The sequence below is a fragment of the Kryptolebias marmoratus genome, linkage group LG16 (assembly GCF_001649575.2).
Source record: "Kryptolebias marmoratus isolate JLee-2015 linkage group LG16, ASM164957v2, whole genome shotgun sequence".
NCBI lineage: Eukaryota > Metazoa > Chordata > Actinopteri > Cyprinodontiformes > Rivulidae > Kryptolebias > Kryptolebias marmoratus.
In genome coordinates this window covers 9,650,629-9,671,874 of record NC_051445.1, presented here as the reverse complement: position 1 = coordinate 9,671,874, position 21,246 = coordinate 9,650,629, and the positions used below count along the sequence as shown (strand labels likewise).

Genomic DNA, 21,246 nt, shown 5'->3' with positions numbered 1-21,246 from the left:
GAATCTGTGTCCACACATGCACGAGCTGAAGGCGGGCGATCATGTTTTTGCTTGCCCGTGCGTCCCTTATCAACATATCTCACGAACCGGCGGACGGATTTTATTTTAAATGAAACTCCCAGAAAGTAGTCCCTGCATGCACACCTACAGCTGACTGACTTTTGGAGCTGCTCCAGTTCAAGATGGCCGCCACAGCCAACTGACCTATGAAAAAACAAAAACAGCTACGATTCAGTCAGTTTTACAGACACTGAGCCTAAATCTGGTGTGGTAGTAGCTGAGAGTCATACCCGTCGTCTAGTCCGGATGGGTGGACAGATTTTTGTTTAAATTTTGTCATTATCTGTTTGGATATCTCATGAGCCACTGGATGGATGTCAATGAAACTTTTAGGAAATAATAATTGAATCTGCATCTACAGCTGACTGACCTTTTGAGCCAGTCCAATTCAAGATGGCTGCCACAGCCAACTCATTAGAAAATGCAAAAAATGACTATAATTCAGTCAGATTTACAGATGTTGAGCTAACATGTGGTGTGGTTGTATCTGAGAGTCATTAGCGACACAATGCTTCTCGTTGCACAGGATCTTTGCTCAGAGCTGTAGCATTACCTGCTGGAGTCAGCCATGTTTGTCTGTTAGCAAAATATCTCATGAACCACTGAATGGATTTTAATTAAACCTGTAGAAAGTAGCTATTGCATGTAGAGCTACAACTGATTAGCTTCTGGAGTCAAGTCAATTTAAAATGACAGCTGATCATCGTTAGCCAGCACCAAAATTGGCTGTAACTCAGTCAGTTTTACAGATATTGAGCTGAAATTTGATGTGGTAGTAGCTGAGAGTCATGAGCATGACACCTCGTGATACTGATATTTTTAAGGTTTGACAACTCAGCCATTTGTCAACATAAGATGGTCTTAGTTTAAAACTCTGGTATGGAAGGCGGCACATTCTTTCAAGAAATTCTAGACCTTTAAGTTGAGAAGTGTTGAGCGATTGTGATTTTAGGGCTTTATCCGTTAATCCTGAATCTTTTACAGCAACATGAACACATTAATTTATAACCACTGATAGGAAAGCTAGCTAGCTGGATTGTTTTTTAAATGTAAGCATATTTCTCTACATAGTATTCATTTATTCTTTATTCCTTTTTTTCACCCAACAGTATGCACTATTTTTAACCTCATTCAATATACATGAGCCTCTTTTTTCTTAGCGACACATGAACGAACGAATGAATGAGTGGGTGAATGGATTAGACAAGCCTTGTGAGTACCTACTGTTCATCGCCGGGCGCGACCGCATGGATAAAAAATCTTGACGCTCTTCACTTCCCTAATGACTTGCTGAATAAATAAACATGTGATTCTTCTGGCCATAACCAGGTCATGTGGGTTAACCACAAATGTCTGTGGGTTGTTGTTGGGAAGGTGGAAGCAGAAAGGAGGGGTTTGTGTGGCCCCTTTCCCTCCCGCCCTCTCCCCAAGATGTTTGCTGGAGTTATTCTGTCTTCTGCAAATGTTTTTTTTTCCAAAAATGTAAACCTTATCTGCGTTTCAGCATTCACTCACGTTGGTGCATTCTGACAATAAGAGTGGGTAAACCAACCATGGGCCAGTTGCTGCCGAGGTAAAAGCAGAGGGGGGAGAGAGGGGGGCTGTTTTGAGCGAGGGTGAAGAGCAGTTGTACCGATACAGTGTGGAGCATGCGGGGAATTTAAATGCTGCTGCTCTGCTTTTGCAGTCGTACACTCAGATGTTTTTCAAAATATCACAAATTCCTGAACTCTGCTCTCGGCGCAGATAGCAAATGACACGGATCAGCGCTGAACTCTTTCATGATGTGTTTCTGGTTTTTTTTTTTATTATTATTATTATTTTATTTTATTTTTTATTTTGCAAAACATTTAATTCTCAGGAGGATTTCTCTGCAGTCTGAGTGATGCCTTCTTTTTTTCTTGCTTGTGCTTCTTCGCAGGTTTTTGGTAGCTCTCCCGGTGTAACACAGCCGAGTCGGTAAACAACTGGGATCCGGTTCAGTTCCTGCAATGGCTTGTGTCATAAAATGGATGTTATAAGGAAGAAAAAATGAAAACAAGGACACACAAAGAATCGGTATGCCCCAAGGCTTTTGTCTGCTTTGTATAGTGTTGTTGGAGGTTGTATTACCTGCTTAATACTTCTGACTACATCATAATTAGATAAAAATCAGATAATTTGTCTAAATAACTGTTTGTACAAAGATGCTATGGATTTATTAGGTTGTGTAAAAAGTAATGGCTTCAGAAAACAGCTTTGGGCTTTAATTTTATTTACAGTATGTTGATACTTTGCTTTTAGTTGCTTCCCTTCTCTGTGTTGTTCTGTCTTCATTTTATCACCTGCCAAAGGCGAAGGCGGAGCAATAATGTTTTTGCCTGTGTGTGTGTGAGTGTGTGTTCACTTGTCTGTACCATTAGAAAGATATCCAATTTAACTTTCAGAAAGCAATCACTGGCTGAGATCTACAACTGATTAACTTTTGTAATCAACCTGATTCAAGATGGCCTCCACAGCAAAGCAGTTTTAGCAAACACGTAAATAGCTACAACTCAGTCAGTTTTACAGGTGTTATGCTAAAATTTGTTGTGGTAGTAGCTGAACATCGTCCCCATCACATATTTTGAGAACAACAAATAGCTAAAATGTTTGGCACTGACTGCTGGAGTCAACCCTGTTCATCTGTTAGCAAAATATGGATTTATATCAACAAAACTTTCACAAAGTAGTCATTGGATGAACATCTACAACTGATTAACTTTCGTAGTCAACCTGATTCAAGATGGCTGCCACAACTGATCAACCTTAGCCTGCACAAAAATGACAACATCTCTGTGAATTTTACAGATATTGAGCTAAAATCTGGTGTGGTCGTAGCTCACAGTCATTCACAACACATACTGAAAGCACTAATACGTCTCGTCGAAGCCCGCAACGAGGCAGAAGATTGTGTGTTATTTTCAAGGTATGACCAAAATAGCTGTCATTTTTCAACATAAGATGATCTTAGTCTAAAACACTAGCATGAAAGGCGGCTGGTGATGTGCATTCATTCAATGAATGCTAAGCTTTAAACTATATTCTGTTTATTCTTTCATTGTTTTTGCATGCTTACATTCCACCTGAAGCTGAATTACTCTCCTTTGATTTAAATTAATTGCCCCTCCAACCAACATATGAGCCAATTTTTTTCCTCTTTTTGCTCTGCCTTTCTTCCCTTTACACCTTTAAACATTTAACACTTTGCACCACTTGCCACGTTTTCCTTGTTCGCTGTATTTTGCAGATGCCCATGCGCAGTGGGCGACGGAGGGGGGCAAGTGAGGAGAGAAGGGGTAGACGCCCGCACGCCAGCCCCACTCGCCCTGAGCGCAACGACAGACAGACGGTTAGAGCTCATCTCTTTTGCCTTATTTTTTTCATCTTTAGCTGTCTGGGCCTTAATTTTATTTGTGGATGAAAATCTAAAAGTCATGAACAATAAAGGTTATGAGGTTCGGTTTGTGTGCTGTTAGCATATGAGTCACTGGCTTGAGTTCTGCAGACATACTTTTGCAGAGTAAGAATTGTTTGAGTCGCTTGTTGTGCACTTTTGCACATTGAAATGTTTGATGTTGTGTGCTTGTAATAGATGCTTGGTGGGTGTTTGTGTGTGTGAGCGCACGTGGCTGTGGCTTTGTTCTAAAAACAGATATAGGTCTATTAAAAGATTCAGAATCATCACAATACAAATAAAAGTCGCGTGTTGTTTTAGCAAAGAAGTGCGGGTGAGGAATTGGCCGGAAATCGCTTCAGTCGCAGATCACAAGGGCATGATTCATCAGAGAGCGAGGGGGAGGAACTTGTGTCTCCTCCAAAGAGGCAGAAAGTTCAGGTTTGTGTTACATTTTGTTACATAAAGACCAATTAAAAAGCCATGATTCAGATAAATCACTCACAGGTGACTGTCTCAGCTAGAATTTCATTCTTTCCATTCTATAAGTATGTAGTAAGTCAATATTATCATTTTCATCTCATCCAGAAATTCTTTTTCTCTTGGCAGGATTCAGCCTCTACCCCAAATCCTCCAACATCAACACATTTGACTGAAAGCTCGGCTCCTTCCACTGTCCCGCCTCCAACCCAAGTTCCCAGCCAATCCCGCGAGAGTGACAACGAAGATGGCCAATCGCAGGGCAGCAGGAGTTCAGTTGTAGGGAGCCTGGCCAATAGCAGCAGTAGCCTGAGCAGTGGGCGGGATATCGACCAGGACAATCGTTCTTCATCTCCAAGTCTTTCTGCTTCACCTTTGGGTAGCCTGGACTCTGACTCCGACGGCCCCGACTCACCAAAGCAAGGAGAACGGGAGAAATGTAAAGAGGGAGGAACGGGGAAGGTCATAGGAGAGGACAGGAGAACGCTACGAGAAGCGAGAGGAGAAGAGTCCTGCGGAGATGGAGAAAAGCGAGATGTGGAGACTGTTGAGGACTGCCCGTCTTTAAAACCCCCCTCTGCTCCCTGCTCTTCCTCTGGTCTGACTCCTTCTCTCCGTGGAGCTGGAGATTCATCAAACGACAGTAATAGCGGGAGGAAGTCATATTTCTCCCTGGACTCTAAACTGATGTGTAAAGTTGAGTATGGTACGCCAGGGGGTGTTGAAGGTGCCCTAAGTGGCAGCAGAATGACTTCCAAAGCCAGCACACAGTGCATCAACAAAACAACTATCTCTGGAGGAGATTTTTCACATAACAGCCCCAACATCACCCACTCGTTACCCCCTCCACTTCCTCCTCCGCCTGCTCTGAAGCCCTTGGAGCATGGGGGTCAAAACTTGCCTGCTGAAGTTAAGACAGAAAAAGACAAAAGTGAAAAATCAGACAAACTTCTGGACAAGACTCAGTCGACGCCTCCGTCTCTGCTGCCACAGTCCGGCCCCCAGTCCCAGTCTCAGCCTCAGACCCAGCCCTCCGGCCATCCTCACCACTACAGCTCCACCAGTTGGCAGGGTGGCACGGCAACTGGTTGCCAGGGTAGTTGGGGCTACTCCCGTTACTCTGGCAACCACCACCCACAGCACCAGCCTCCTGTGCAGCAGCAGCAACTCCCCTCTGTTTACAACCCTCCATCCTCTCGCCACTCCTCCTCCCACCCCTCTTACCTCCCCCATCCTCACCCCCACCCCCACAGGGAGTACCTTCCCAGGTATGCTGGAGGGGGAGGGGACAGAGAGAGGGGAGCTGCAGGAGAGAGGGAGAGGGGAGTGAGAGGGGAGTGTGGGGGGAGAGAGATCAGCCGGGAGTTTTCTGCTCCCATTGGCAACAGCAGCAATGGTAGTGGTGGGGGAAATAGTAATAATGGTTGTGGTGCCATGGGTGGACCCAACAGCCTTCCAGGTCGGGAGTTTGGAGGTCTGTCAGTAGGGCAGAATCGAGAGTACCAAGGTGCTGGGAGAGATGGACCTAACTTAGGTCCAGAAAGAAGAGACTTTGGTCCAGCTTTTAGGGACAGAGAGCGCGAAAGGGAACGTGAGGGAGGAAGGGAGTTTAATCTGCCAAATCAAAACCAGAGTAGAGACTTTGGTCCTAGTGGGACTGCAGGGGGGCATCCCAGAGACAAAGATGGCAACAGATGGAATGAGTTTGGGGGCCAGTCAAGAGAAGTTGTGAGCAACAGCAACCCCAACAACAACTCCCTACCACAAGGAAACCCTCCAAGTTCAACCAGTGGGCTACCAGTCACCCCTATCCTCAACCGTGACCCACCTTCATCTCCCCAAAACAATCCCAGTCACCCTTCCCATTCATCGCTGCCCTCACACCCCCACTCCCATCCCCCAAACTCATCAAACCGGGACTTTCCTCCTCCTCCCTTGGACCAGACACAAACATCCTCGTCTGGAGCAGACCACTTTCACCGAGAGTATCCTCCTACTGGAGGCAAAGACTTTCCTACTGGGGGACCTCCTTCCGCTGGTACAAATCGGGAGTACCTAAATTCCCCTGGGGTAACTCCAAACCTGGGTCGAGAGTATTCAGGACCTGGAGGAACCCAACACCCTCACCCCCCACACCCTCACTACCAGTCTGGTCCCAAAGACAGGGAAAGGGATGCAAATCTGCGAGAGTCTGCTCTGTACCAAAGCCATGGGGGTCCAAATCAGCCTCCTGCACTCTCTCCTTCCTCCTCTTCTAGTCATCATGGACAATACCCACATCCAACTCCTCCGCCGACTCTACCCCCACCTCAAGCTTCCCATACCCAACCACCTCCCTCAGGTATGGGACCCTCTGCACGTCCCTCACACTATCAGTCCTCAGCCCAGACTCCTCCAACACCCCTATCGCCCTTACCAAGCCTATCTACCAATCAGATGGGAGCCTTCTCTTCCTTTCCCCCTGGCTCCTCATCAGCACCCAGCATACAAGTTCCTGCTCCAGGTGTACCATCCAGCTGTTCACCTGGATGCCGCCCTTCGTCGTTCCATGGCACTTTGAACAACCACCCTCAATTCAGTGGAACATATCACCCTAATGGAAACAACGGCAGCTTTGTGCCAAACACCAGTAGCAGCAGTAGCGCAGCCAGTAGCAGCAATACCAACTCGCAGTCGCTCTCACCTCAAAATGTCTCAAAGGTTCCTCCACCTCTTAGTAGCTCCACCAACAACAGCAACATCTCAACACCTGCCTCTAGCTCCTCCCTTCCTGGCGGAGAGGGACATCCGGATTCAGGCCTGCCGCCTACAACTGTCATCAAGGAGGAACCCCTGGAGGAAAGAGAAGAGAGTGAAAGCCCACCACCGGTGTTGAGAAGTCCTTCTCCTGAACCAAAACATGTGGATATTCCTATTCACGCCAGCCAATCAGCACGGTAAGGTCATCTTGTCATCATCAACCTTAAAGGTACTCATTGCAAGCTATAGTAATTACTATTACTATTACTATTCTTCACTGTATCTACCTCTGTACTGTACTGTTGCTGCTGCTGGAACCTTAATTTCCCTGAAGGAGCCATCCCAAGGGATCAATAAAGTTCTATCTATCTATCTCTATCTATCTATCTATAAAATAAAACCCAAAAGTTTATCCTGAATTATATCAAATGGTCCAGTTTGAAAGAGTTTACTCCAGTGATATTCTAGAAATAATGTTATGCAATTCTGAAATGCGGGTACAGACTCAATGTAAACGAACACATTGATTTACATTAGGCTGGCCATAGCCTGTGTGGGTAAATAAATATGGCTCACTCGACAAGCGCAGAATCGAGGAAAAGACTTTTAGGTGGACATATAAGAGTGGATTTGCTGCTAAACATGAAAGAAGAGAGAATGAACGAGTAAAACAACTGTCAGGAATAAATATGAAGGATCAAGCAGAACGCCTTAAAGACAGAGCGCAGCATTCACACACATGTGGCTTTTCAAAATTTCTTTTGCCAAAGCACTCTTCCATGAACGTCACCATTGTTCCCCTATTTTCAGTTACTTTGGCTTCTTATTCGAGGACGCATTAACCATCAATATGAGAAAAAAATTGGGTGGATTTGATTTCTTACTTCATGATTTAAAATTTTTTTTTATGTGATGACACTGAAATGAGCTTGTCAGTGTGTTTTGTATTTAGCACCTCACTACCATTTTTCTGATGCCGTCTGTCGATTCTAGGTTTCACAAGGTTCTTGACCGTGGTAGCGGAAACTCTTGTGCCCGCAGTGATGTCCTCTTCGTCCCGTTGGACGGCTCCAAGCTATGGAAAAAGAGGAATGAGATGATTGAAAGGGCTCGCAGGGAAGTTGAGCAGAGGGCCAGAGACCTGAGAGAGAAAGAGAGAGAGAGAGAACGGGAGCGTGAGAGGGAACTGGATCGACATCTACAGGTGTGCACATTTCACAGTGATAATTATGTACAGTGTCAGATTTAATGGATTGGATGTAGATTAAATTGATCTGTTTAATGGGAGAGGAGTAATGTAGGTCAGGCAAACATGATTTACTGTCTTCTCTTGTTTTCTGTTTAGCAGCAGAAGGATGTCAGCGCTGCCGGAGGGGGTCGCCAGGGCTCCTCACTCTTCTTCCCCCCTTCATCCTCCATCATTCTTGACCCGTCATCTTCTTCCGCTTCTTCCTCTGGCAACCCAGTCTCCCACCCTCTCTCTCATCCCCAGCATCACCCCTCACATCCACACGCTCACCTTACTCCAGCACACCATCTCCACCCCGGTCTCTCCCACACTATCCCCCACTCCCTCCTCCTACCATCCATGGGTGGAGCATCAGCAGTGGTTGGGGGTCCTCAGGGGGCCCTGGGAATAGGTTTGGGAGGTCCATATTTGGGCCCTGACACACCAGCGCTGAGAACTCTGAGCGAATATGCTCGTCCACATGCTATGTCTCCACTCGGGGCTGCAAGTCGTGCTCAGGTGCACCACTCCCAAGTTCACCACGGTCACCCCCACGTCCACCCGTCCTTCTTCCTTCCCCAGTTTCAGAATCATGCTTTAGGCCACCCACACCACCTGCCTACTGATGCTGCAACAGCAGCAGCCATCTTGGGCTTCTTGTACGGTGGCGGCCTTGAAGGTGGTCCGGGTGTTGGTGGGCACCCAGGGATGGCAGGAGGCCCAGTACCTGGAGGGATCGGGGGAGCAGGTTTAGGAGGTGTTGGATTCCCTCATGCGATGGCTGCTCATCGAGACCGGATAAAGCCTGGATTTGAGTTTAAGAGTGATGAGCGGGTCTACCCACCAGGATCCATACCTGATCCTGCAGCTATTGCTCTTGCTCACTCTCATTCACATGCCCACGCCAATTCCCATGCACATGCTCACTCCCTGCTCCTTGGAGGAGGTGCAGCAGCAGCAGCTAATGAGGTGTCACTCTATGGCACTCCTCCTCCAGCTCCACCTGGTCCTCCTCACCTCCAGAACCCAGCCCTGGCAGCTGTAGCTCGACCCCCTAACCCTCCCGCCCCACAGTCCCTGTCCAATCCACCTCCTTCATCTCTCCTCCCACCTTCTCTCCCCTCTCACCCTTCATCTGCTCCACTGGCTGTCCCCTCAGCCCCGGCAGCGCCTTCTGCTCCACCGGCAGCACCTCCTCAGCCTGGTCCGCCGACTTCCAACGCCGCCTCAATTCATCACCCTGTCCCCCATTCTTCTTTTCCCAGCTCTCTGTCCTCTCATTTGCCACCGGCCCCTGCCCCCGCTGCTCCGCCCGAGACCTATCCGACTCCCACCCGCTCCCCTGCCTCGTATGAGCGCGACAGGAGCGGAGAAAGAGAACGGGAGAGGGAGCGGGACCGAGCAGCCTTGCCGGCCTTTGGGGACAGAGAGCGAGAAAGAGAGAGGGAGCGTGAAAGGGGAGGAAGTGGTGGAAGCGGTGGAGGAGGAGCAGGAGGAGGAGGAGGAGGTGGTGGTTCGAGTGGAGGTGGAACGGGGACAGGAAGTGGAGGAGGAGAGAATCTTGGGCGTCTCCAGATGTTGAATGTGACGCCTCATCATCACCAGCATTCACACATCCACTCACATCTTCACCTGCACCAGCAAGACACAGGTACCCACTGCTACTAACGATACGGTCACTATTAGCTCACACGCAACCCTGTTACTCCAAGAAATGTGGAAGCAGAAATGTATTTTACAGAATTTGTTTACCACAAACCTAAACATAGAGCAGATAACAATCTACAGAAAGTGTTTTAATAATAAAAAAAAAAATCTGAGAGAAACTTCTGTCATTTTAGGTTCAATGAACAGCGAATAACCATACATCAACAAATATTAGGCACAGAATAAAGAGAATATTTTTGGTTCTAGTAACTTTCCGGTGTTTGTTCATACACGTAGCTTTAAGCACAATTTGGTTGAACGCATGTAACATGTCCCAGCAAATCAAAAGATACACACATTTAATGGGAGAGAATCCTGAAATCATCAGGTATTGTCTCACAAGACAGACGAATCATGTTGGTTAAAGATATTTTTCACAGAAATAAGATCAATTCTCTTCTTGTTATTGTTTGCATGCTTTTTTGTTTGTTTATTTTTTATCTTTTTATGGGATAAAACAATTTAAAAGATGTCTTATTTTGAGCTAAATGATCAGATTGATATAAAAAATCTCTGTAATGCAGCTTGAATGACTTTTATTGTGAGCATTGTGTTTTGACTCATTTAAAATATTTCCTGTATTTCCTATTACATCACTGGCATCCAGCGGCGGGCGGGGTTCACCCCCTGATGGACCCGTTGGCTTCGGGGTCTCCTTTGGCACGCCTCCCTTACCCCGGAGCCACACTCGGCACTCCGATCCTGGCTCACCCCCTCACTGACAGCGAGGTGCTCCGCCAGCAGCTGTTCGGTGAGGAGAAGGCTCCTCGTCCATGTACTCGTTCAGTTTTCTTCTCTAACACAAAGCTGAAAAGTTAATGAAGACACGTTTTGACTCTCGGTGGCGACGGCTAACCCCGGCGTCTCCTCCCGCTTCTTTAATGAAACAGGTGCTCCTTTCCGTGACTTGCCCCAGCCGTCCTCCCTCTCTGGTCCCATGTCAGCAGCCCACCAGCTCCAGGCCATGCAGCAGGCCCAGAGCGCAGAGCTGCAGATCCAGAGACTGGCCCTGGAACAGCAGTGGATCCACCACCATCACCACCACTCCCTCACCCAGGACGAGTATTACAGGTACGGAGGCTTCCTTTGCTGATGTAGAAAGGGTTAAAGCTGGTCCGCCTTCAGTTCCACAAACTACACACTCCTGTTTCCAAAATCATCTCTGCTACTAAAAAAACAGCCTCTGAGCTGAAAAATAAAGTGTGAAAATAACAACTTTCTATGATGATTATCTGATAAATTACCATAAGGAATGTTTTAAATGTCCACGAGGATCACATCAGTAGAATAAAGTACTGTTTGCCCACCGGTTCTACCACAGCAGGTTGATCTTTGACATTATTTTGCAGAAGTACTGTTGTGCCACCCTGGATAATTACTTTTAATTTATAGAATTACCAATAAACCAGTAGTTAGCAGTGCTTTTTATCATTAGATTGCTTTTATAATTTATTTAAGACATGCAAAAATATCTAACATTCCAGAAACTTCAATATTTTGTCAGCCAAAAAGGTTATGGAAATGTTGTAGAAATAATAATTATCTTACCTGTCATAGACAGCTCTTCAAATTACCTTCATTTGGTGAAATAAAGTTATTTCTGACCCGACTGACAAGCTAATGGCTAGTCCAAATGGAGCTGAGACTAAAGTTGATTGCTGTTGTTTTAAATAAAAAAGCTCCAATCTGAAAATTTTATCGCTGTTCATGTAAATGTTAGTTTAGTTTGCTGTCACATGGTTTTTCTAGTGCTACAGCTAATTGCTGCTGCTATTTGTGTCTCCAATTACCATAAAGTACTGTTAACAACTGTAATAAATACACAGACATTAACTGTTCATGACCTCTCCACAGAACCCCCACTCTGAAAGATCTGAACTCTCCCTTGAAACTGAAACTCTGTGTTTGATTGGCCCAGCTCGTCCAGTTTAATCATCTGAACCACATCTCAGACTTAAACCTGACTTATTTTTCCCTGTTAGCTACATAATTCTGTTCAGTTTGTTTGTTTGTTTGTGAAGTGAAGTCACGATGCATGAATTCAGAGGAGAGAAAACTCAGATCATCTTGTGCTCATCTGAGCCGTTTTGGTTAAACCTTGATGTTCTGCTCGATCTCATGTGATTTTGGAAATTGTCACGAGATCTGCGATGAGGACGACTCTCAGCTACTACCGCCGCAGATTCAGCTCAACATCCTGAGAGTTAGAGCCATTTTTGTGTTGGCTCCATTAGCTGTGTCAGCCATCTTGAATTGGGTTGACTCCAAATGTGAATTAGTTGTACATTGAGAGCCAACGGTTTCATTAATGTCCGTCCAGCGGTTCATGAGATATTTTGCTAACAGACACAGCTGACTCCATTCTTTATTGGCAAAGTTTTAAAAGCAGTCCTCACACTGTTAGATAACACTTAGATTATGTGTTAGACGTGACTCTCAGCTACTATCACACCAAATTTTATGCTCAATAGCATTAAAACTGAGTTTTGTCCTTTATGGTGTTAGCTGTGGCGGCCATCTTGAATAGTTTTGATTCCAAATGTTAACCAGGTGTAGTTGAACATCCAGTGTTTATTTAGAAGTAACACTACAGACGAATAAACATACATGCAGACACAGGCAAAAACATTACTGCCCTTTATTAGGGTTTGGATTTTAATGGTCAAAATAAAAGCTTTAAATTTGTGGATTGTTTTAATCTTTAAATAGTTATCTGATGAACTAACAGGAGTGTAACAAAACTGAAACAGAGCTTTTGTTTTACGCACCAGCGTGATTTCTCTCTTTCTCTTTTATTTTACTTTTTTTTTAACCTTTCAGTCACCTGAAGAAAGAAAGTGACAAGACCCTGTGAAGGAGGAGCAGCCCAGAGAAAATCAGAGGGAGAGAAATAAAAAAAAAAAAAGCAAAAGCACTGAAAACAAAAAGGACTTATGAACAAAAAAACTGGACTGACGGACAGGATTCACTGAAGGAAACAAGAGCAAAAGACGAAGGAGGGAGTGGAAACGTTGCACATAGTTCCTGCTAACTGCATCAGACTCCTGCATTTTCCTGCATTACTTTCTTTAATCTTGTTTTGTATTGTGTTCTGTACAGAATATTAAATGGGGGGGGGGGGGGGGGTGACGCTAGTGAAGTACAGTATGTGTAAAATACTTGAAGGAACGTGTACATGAGTCCCCTTTATGTCGTTGCATGTAGCTAGGCGCTTATTCTGAACTGGTGGAACTTTTGGTTCTATTTTTAGTAATTCCCCCCCCCTCTTTTGTATCCGAGGGGCGTTCTATATGCATGAAACCAGCATTTTAGTGTTCTGTTTTCTGATAACCGTATTGTTATTATGATTAATGTCGTCTGTTTGTTGATAATGATATAATTATATATACAGCACATATTATTTGTATTATTTTTTTACATTTTCATGGTATGGCGGTCAGGTTTTTATTTTTTATTTTCGATTGTGAAACAAGATGCAAATGAAGGCAAAAACAACAAAACTTAAAAAAACCATCTGGAAATAAATTATAATCTCTTTTTTTTGCTGGTTTTTGAGTATCCATGCGTGCAGTTTGCATACGAGTATTTGCCCTTTTCTTTGTTTTATACAAGTCACTCATGCACAAAGCATATCAAATTCCTCCCCCCTCCCCCGTCTCTCTCTCTCTCTCTCTCTCTCTCTCTCATCCCTCCAGCTTCTCCTTCTCTTTGGTGAGTGTAGCTAATAGGAGACACATGGGATGAGTGCGAGACACGGGAGGTGAGTCGCTCCAGTGAACAGCAGCCACCCCGTAGAGCGAACATTCCTCGCTGCACTGCAGACAGAAAGGCGAAAATGGGAAGAAAAGGAGGAAAATTTTAAGGAGGGGAGAAGGGAGGAGCCGGGAGGGTGTGATTTACGCAGGCGGCTGGAGGCTCGGGGTTGTGTGTGTTCGTCGTGTCCCACCAGAGGAATCTCCTCCAAACGAATGCGGTTCAGTGGCTGTGGCCTCGACAGACTCGCAGAACAAGCTTCACGTTATTGCAGTGTTTAATATTTATTGATATGTCCTAGAACACCAGCCCGAAAAGAACAAGAAAACCCCCCTCTGCACCTCTTGTCTTTAATGTTAGAGCAGACCTTCGTGCTGCAGGACGAGTCTGACTTCAGGTCTGTGTCATTAAAAGTCACCTTGAATAAGTGTGTCAGCATAATGTAAAGAATCTCTGAGCAGGACTTGTCTCATTTTCCCCCCTCAGGTGACTCCATATCTGGGGTTTATTCTTAGCACATCATCAGTCCTTTGTCCACGAAGGAGGGGGGGGGACATAAAAGACGCAAATAAGGCTGGAATATGCACAGATCTTAAATAGAAAATAACCATTATCAGCAGTTGTTTTCAATTATTTTGCCATCCTTATCTAATTCTGTAAGTGTAAGTAAAACAAAACTTATGTTAGAGTTTTTAATCTATTCTCAATTTTAAAAAAAAAGTTAAGATCAGGGGCAACCTGCGGCTCTCGCTCTCCAAAACTAAACATGAATAATATTTAAATCTATAAACAGAACAGGAAAACTAAAAATATACAGCAAGAAGCAACAGCTTGTCATTGATAGAATAAAAGCCAAATGTCATAAAAGTCTTTGCCTTTTTGAGAGACATTTATCAACTAAATATCCAACAATCTGCCCTGATTTCTGTCTCTATTCTCGTTTAATTCTTTCTTATTTCAATTTGGAATATTTAAAATAATTTTCTACAAAACTCACAAAGGTCTGTGTGGTTTAGTGCATAGATATCAGTTTAAACCTACACAAGAAAATGTTTGTTTTTGTCCTAACATTTAGGAATACCAATAACTCAAGAGTTTATTGTGGATTTTTAATATTATAATGTCAGAAACTATAATGTTCTTTAAATATGTGCTGTTTATGAAACAATGAGTTGTGTTATCTTTATTTAAGTACATTTTGTGGATCTGAACAAGTTTTATTTGTAGAAATTAAATTAATAATCTTTACACTGAGAATCCAGAAATAAAACAAATCAAATGTGAACTTTTGCACACCAGATGAAGCAACAACTTGCACAGAGAGGACCCCGCCTCTTGCCTTAAAGGAATAGTTCAGGTTTTTTTTAAAGAGGGGTTGTTTGTTACTTTATTCATAATATGCAGCATGATCATATTTTTATGATATTTTATATCTCCAGAGCTGACTGTAACCTTTAACAATAATTATATTTTTTATTTATTTGCAGAATTTATGTGTTTATTTTACTCTGATGACATGTTACCTTTGATTACAGATAAAAAGGAGCATATTGACGGCTTTTACTCATCAAAAAAATTGCAAAAACATTGCAGTTGCAAGGATTACAAATAAGAGTCACAGAATAGCTTATTTAGTCAATACTTTGCCAAAACTTTGTAAGGTAGTTAATTTTATTTTTTTTAATGATGAATCTGACACAAAGTGTTGACTACAAATCCACATTTCAGGCCCTGGATTCCAAATTCTTTTTCTTCACCTTAAAACAAAAGTAAAAATAACAAAGATAAATTGATTGCACAACAACTCTTCCCCATTTTAAATCTGTTTTCTGTGTTTCCAAACAGTCTGCAGTCAGTGTCCGGAGTCTGCGTCCCTCGGTGGGGTGCAGGACATCTGCATGGTAGGCCTTTCATGCAACATGAATGCTTGTTGCCCTGAAGTTGTTACACTAACTTATGAAGTGGTGAAACTACATGTGCAAAGAGCTGGAGGTAACACAGCTGCCGAAGATGGGAGTTAAAACTGTCACATTCCAAAGAGGAGATAAGCTACTCCTGACTTCATCCCACAGTGTTAGAATTGGGTTCGCAGGGGTGAAACAAAGTCCAGGAAAACAATAATTCACCTTGTAGTAATGTGGGCTGTGATTCAAAATGAGCTGTGAGGGTTTGTCCCTCCAGACAGAAAACTCTGTACTGAACCCTCCTGTGGCCTTTGGGTCATATTGACCCAAAGTTACAAGAGCTTCTCTTTGTCTCTCTCTCTTTTTATGGGCTTCAGGAGCTTTAACTAGCCTTCTTGCTGGTAAGTAAATAAATATATCTGAATCCATCGACTCTGTCATTATTATTCAAGTTTGTATTCCTATTTTTAAATTTCTTTACGATGGCAAACCGCTAAACACCAACTGTGTAACTGATGAAAACGTAACGTGGTATAAAAAAATTAACTGCAGAGCATTTGTTTAAACCTCAAAGCAGAATTTTAGCGGTTAAGATGTTTCAGATACTGAGGAGGAAAAGGAGTCGGCACACAACGGTTAAGAAAATGGAGGTTTGTTGTGAATGGGGAATTGGGGCATCGGAGCAGAGAGAACAGGTTATCAGACTGAGGCAGGTGTCTTTGCAGAACAGATAACACTGGTCCGTTGAGTTCTCAGGAGAGATTGGAAGTTTGTGTATCTCTAGAGGAGGGGGTCCAGAGTAGTGTATTAATCCATAGATTGTAAAAACCTTTTCTATAATTTCTATCATGCTCCCTGTTGAGGCTGAGCTCCACCTGTAGAGGTTATTAGGACGAGTTTGTTGTCAGGAGAAACAAAAATGTAATTTTGTCGTTCCCCACCTTTTTTCCATCCATTTACGTGCCTTTCAAGATCTCTTGATCTATGTAGTCTATCTGTGAGTCAACTAGCATCACTTCCATCTGTGCTGCTGATTTTGGTGATTCGTCACACACAGAGCATTTTTTTTAAGAAAAGTCCAACCACAGCTGAGACTGCCAACTGGGTCTGAATCGTCTGATGAATGTACACCCCCTGCTGAAACATCCGACCGCTTACTTGGACGGTGTTTTCGTATTGGAAAAAAAAAAAAAGACCAACTTTGACTGAATCATCCAACCTGGCGAACATCCAACTAGACTGAATCGTCCGACGGATGTACACTCCCTGCTGAAACATCCGATGGGAGGATTCGGTCAGAGGAGCTTGTGAAACCTTTTTTCCTCTTACCTCTTCCTTTTCTTTGCCCCGCTCTTACCTCTTCCTAACTCTCACTGGAGTCCTCAGAGGGATGGACTTTGCACTGGTTGGATGAGTGGGTCGGTTGTGTAACCGCTGTGTCAGGTTTCAGCGCATATAAAGGCGATCCTGTACGGTCCAAGCTCTCTGTGCACACATTGAAGACTGGAGGCCGAGCTGTTTCCCACTCTGTCCACTGCTATGACTCCCTACGTTCTCATCAGGTTGGGTCTGCTGTGCCCGGCAGTTGTCAGGGTCGAGTGCTGCGCCTCGAAAAGGACGAAAGGCCTCACGAGTTCGAGTCTCTCACCCATCACGGGTCATGGGTGCGATGGGAGAGACTGTGATGCTGCCGGGCCACTTGGAGAGTCTCAGTCAACCAGCGATCTCCTGTACGAGCTGAGGCCAAGCCCGGCAGGACACGGAGTCATGCTTCGCTTTCTCACGTTCACCGACGAAGGCTCGTACAAGATAGGAAGCGAGATGTTCCATCTGATTGAGAAGGCATGTCCTACTTTAACTCAAAAGTGGACAAAGTTACCAAGGCTGCGTTAGTTACCTCTTCTCCTCTTCTGAAAATATCAAACTTACAACCTCCAAATGGTCCCACAGAGTTTGTGGAGCTGTGCTGTCATGTGTTTTTGTTTAAATGCACTGATTAATGTGCTTTAAGGGCCAGTAACTTTCTTTGCACACTTTCTATTTTCAGTCTGCTTCTCTCCAATGAGAACTTTAGTTCATGTTTCTGCTTCTGTTAACATTTAGTCCAAACTTTTCTAAAGCTGACTCCAGCATCTGACTTCTCCTGCCTGCAGTCAGTTTTTCTGACTCTGATTGTTTCTCTCGTTTAGCTGCTGCGGCTCTGTTTGAAACTCGCTTCTGTTCGTTTTCAGTTTTACTGCTTCAGCCCTGGTTTCCTTCAGCCAGAGGCCGTCTGCTTTCCTCCGAACCGTTCAGGGTTTTGTTGTAGAACGAGAGATAGAGGGGGGTGGATTTTACCCCCCATCTTCTAATCCATCTACATTAGAGTCAAACCAGTCGGAAACAGGGGCAGAGAAACTGTCTGCTGGCTACAGACTGATTCTGTTGCCCTTTTCACTTTTTTTCTTTTTAACCCAGATGATCAATCTCCTCTAACTTCTTATACTCACTTGAGACTGGACACAATGAGCCCAGCGGACCATCTTGAGGTGCGGAACAACTGTTTCATCGTGATTAAAATTAATTCACTATCTTAATAAATCTGTTCAGTTCTGAACTAACATCATAAAGAAACTCCAGTGCACACGACGCAGAGCTGCTTTCTGGTAACTTTGACCAAGAAAAACTCTCTTCTTCGTGACAAAACAAGTTTTTCTAATGGGAAATAAAGCGTTTTCTTTCATTATTAATGTATATATGTGTATATGTGGATTCTAGGAACTGAGCATTTGATTATTGCTTTCTTTTTTTTCATGATTACTGAAAAATAAATTGAAAAGAAATGGGAATACAAATAAAAACAGAAATGTGTAAAATTACTCATTAGCCCTTCATTTCCACTGTCATGCTTTCAAACATTTATTCATAAGCTAAAGATTAATGTAAATAACATTTTTTTACTCACATGGAAACACACCGTTCTCACATGGGGATATAGATTTATTCAGCAACAAATTATGTTTTTTATTTTAATGGTCAGCAACTTTATTTTGCACTTCTGCTCGTTTCTTTGACCTCTTCTGGGATGAACAAAATTAATTTATTTAATCAATTTATTCAATGTTTCTACATTTAGTTAAAACATTTGGCTGCATCTCTTACCACTGATACCTGTGCATTTCAGATAAAAAGATACTTGTGTTGAGTGGATTACACTCACAAAGATGCAATCTGGAGGGGAGGAAGAAAACCCGGTCTTGAGCATGTAGTATATCATTACTGTCAAATGCTTTGTGCTGAAATTATGAATGAAACGTTGCTTCTGCCACCTGCTGGAATATAGTAGAATTTATTTTATTTTGTTTTCCTTTTCTGCAGCACAAATGAAAAAACATGACACAAGACTGTTCAGAGATCTAACATTTTATTCCGGGAGAAAAAACGCAACACACTTTCAGTAGAAAAAGGTTACTCGCACATCATATTCTGCTGTTTACATACACAATCAGCTCCATGCACATATTCCAAATTTATTCACAACTACACACAGTTTGTTACACAGTACAAGCTTTTCTAACGCAGTTTAGTGTTTTATAATCAAATCACGCATGAATATATAACTAAAGATTTGCAGAAAAAGAAAAAATGTTGACGGCTAATGCAGCTCCTGTCCAAAATTACAACATCAACTTTGTAATAATCTAAGCTATATTTTGATGTGTGAGCTGTATAAGATGTTTAAATGTGAAAGCTGCTGCTAGTGGCTCATTATGGTCACCATGGTAACCACACCTGTGTCTGTCACTCCCAAGTTAATAAGACAGAAAGTCTGAAAACTAAACCTTAAACAGTCGCTGTGCAAAAACTGCAAGTTGAATCTTACAAATTATTGAACCGTGAGCAGCAGAAGACTCTGAAGGTCACACGTGAATTTTTATGTGGGCGATACGACAAGTGAAACAGACCCTTCACTTCCAGTTTTGACGACAATATTTTAAGCTAAACTATAACTGAATCCTTGGCTGTTCACGTCACATTCTGGAGGGGGTTCAAGTAAAAACCACAAGTCCTACAGCAGTGAGAGTGTGAGTAAAAAGAGTTTGCTTGTAAAGTTTAAAGTTAGTGTTTGACATCATCTACTGTCAGCTGAAGAAAAATCTCCAAAAAAAATCCTAAAACTTAAACTACTAAAAATCTGTAAAAGATATCAAAATGACAGTTCAGTCATGTAAACTCAGACGACCTGTGACTCGTTTAAACTTTTTACGATGTTTCCACTGTGCAGTCTGAGTTATAGAGCTCCAAAGGATGGGTTCTCTCATCTGTTTCCCACAAACCCATTGATCTCCATTGTTTTTCTATTTGCAAATTGTGTCTATGTTGTGTAACGTACTGCTACTAAAGGTCATAGCACACTATTATGGATCAAGTATATAAGTTTTGATGTGTAGTTTTATTTCAAAGCTGTGTAATGAGATAGATACAGGAGGAGAGTAGTAATAATTCCAACATATCTAAGATCTCAGCTCTCTCCTCCCTGCAGGAACTCATTCAGGCACGCCGTCCTTCTTGTGCACACTCCTCATGTGTCTGCCGAGAGACTCCATCCATTTAAAGGATTTACCACAACAGTTGCACACAAAGCGTTTGCCCTCGGTGTGAATGGTCTTGTGTCTGTTCAGAGCGCTGGTTGTGATGAAGGTCTTCTTGCACGTCTCACACATGTACGGCCTCTCTCCCGTGTGGGTCCTGATGTGAGCTGCCAGGTGGGAGCAGTTACTGAAGCGCTTCTCGCAAACCGAGCAGATGTAGGGCTTGTCTCTGCTCTCCTCGCCGCTGCTGCTGTTGTTGTTGTTGCTGCTGCCGCCGCTGCCGTTGTTGAGGAAATGCTGGAAATGTAAGGTTTGCTCGTGCAGGCTGGCTTTCAGGTCGGTGGGAGAAGAGGTGAAGTCTGACTCCAGATCTTCGAGATGTTCTCCTTGATTTATCCAGAAGTGTCTGTGGGTCCTCTCATCCTCCACCTCCTCCTCCTCCTCCTCCCCTTCCTCCTCATTCTTGACCTGTGATGTTTCTGGAAGCTCCTGATCCAGGCTGCTGCCCCCCTCCTCCCCACGGTGATGGGAGTCAGGAGCAGCCACTGCAGGGAATGATTGATGGTGCTGCTGCTCAGAGGGAGGAGGGGAAAGATGGCGGTGATCGGAGTGCTGCAGCTGCTGGCTTTCGAGACATTTGTCCGACACAGACTCTGAAGGGATGACATCACAACCACGATATTTAACTAAAAATACTATAAAACCGCATGCCGTTTGGTCACAAGAGGAATTTAATTAAAACCTACCGGACTTGAGTAGCTTCAGCTGCATCCTGAGACGACTTATTTCCAAATCTTTCGAGCGTAAGATCTCCTCCGTGTACCCGGCTATCGTCTTTTCGACGGCTTCAAAAATCTCCTCCGCCACAACAGATAGCCTCTCGTTGAGGAAGACTCTCAGCGACTGCATTTTGTGCGTCGATCCTAAAAAACCCCAACAATTTCAAAACAAATAAAAGCAAAATAAAAAAACTAACGGGTCGAAGTCGGGCTTGAAAGACGTATTTTTGCGGGTCCGTGAACGTCACGCTTCGGTTGTAAACACGGAAATGACCGAAGACTTCCGAGCGAGTCACCTCCAAGCGTTCGGCTCTGGGACGCCACCGCCCCCTGCTGGACGGGAGAGCAACGGCAACAGAAATATAATATACAAAAATATGTAAATAAAAGGTGTAATAAAATTAATTAGTCTGGATTAAATAAAAAAATGGACAGTTAACATTATCATTGAAGTCAGGATTCCTCCATCCATCCATCCATCCATCCATTCTCTTCCGCTTATCCGGGGTCGGGTCGCGGGGGCAGCAGCCTAAGCAGGGAGACCCAGACTTCCCTCTCCCCAGCCACTTGGGCCAGCTCCTCCGGGGGAATCCCAAGGCGTTCCCAGGCC

At 43.9% G+C, this 21,246-nt stretch overlaps 2 protein-coding genes across 5 annotated transcripts in view; one reads left to right on the top strand and one right to left on the bottom strand.

The window, feature by feature from the left end:
* The window catches only part of atn1 (atrophin 1), a 14,347-nt gene extending 1,180 nt beyond the window's left edge, over window positions 1-13,167 (top strand). For 2 of the 4 annotated variants that reach the window (XM_017415333.3, XM_017415335.2), the window contains exons 2-10: window positions 1,982-2,118; window positions 3,329-3,430; window positions 3,797-3,916; window positions 4,085-6,891; window positions 7,688-7,898; window positions 8,040-9,573; window positions 10,237-10,404; window positions 10,520-10,700; window positions 12,450-13,167. In XM_017415333.3, coding sequence (XP_017270822.1) covers window positions 2,092-2,118; window positions 3,329-3,430; window positions 3,797-3,916; window positions 4,085-6,891; window positions 7,688-7,898; window positions 8,040-9,573; window positions 10,237-10,404; window positions 10,520-10,700; window positions 12,450-12,483 — 5,184 coding nt within the window. In that variant the 5' untranslated portion in view covers window positions 1,982-2,091 and the 3' untranslated portion in view covers window positions 12,484-13,167. The remainder of the gene's footprint in view (window positions 1-1,981; window positions 2,119-3,328; window positions 3,431-3,796; window positions 3,917-4,084; window positions 6,892-7,687; window positions 7,899-8,039; window positions 9,574-10,236; window positions 10,405-10,519; window positions 10,701-12,449) is intronic. The other 2 variants (XM_017415336.3, XM_017415337.3) reach the window with 2 other exon arrangements.
* A 5,508-nt stretch (window positions 13,168-18,675) lies between these two features.
* Window positions 18,676-20,914, bottom strand: LOC108235437 (zinc finger protein 583-like). Its single transcript, XM_017415455.2, has 2 exons — window positions 20,604-20,914; window positions 18,676-20,510 (listed from the first exon to the last, which is right to left on the bottom strand). The coding sequence occupies exons 1-2, from the start codon at window positions 20,764-20,766 to the stop codon at window positions 19,813-19,815; spliced, it is 861 nt and encodes a 286-aa protein (XP_017270944.1). The 5' UTR covers window positions 20,767-20,914; the 3' UTR covers window positions 18,676-19,812.
* Window positions 20,915-21,246: the final 332 nt, after the last annotated feature.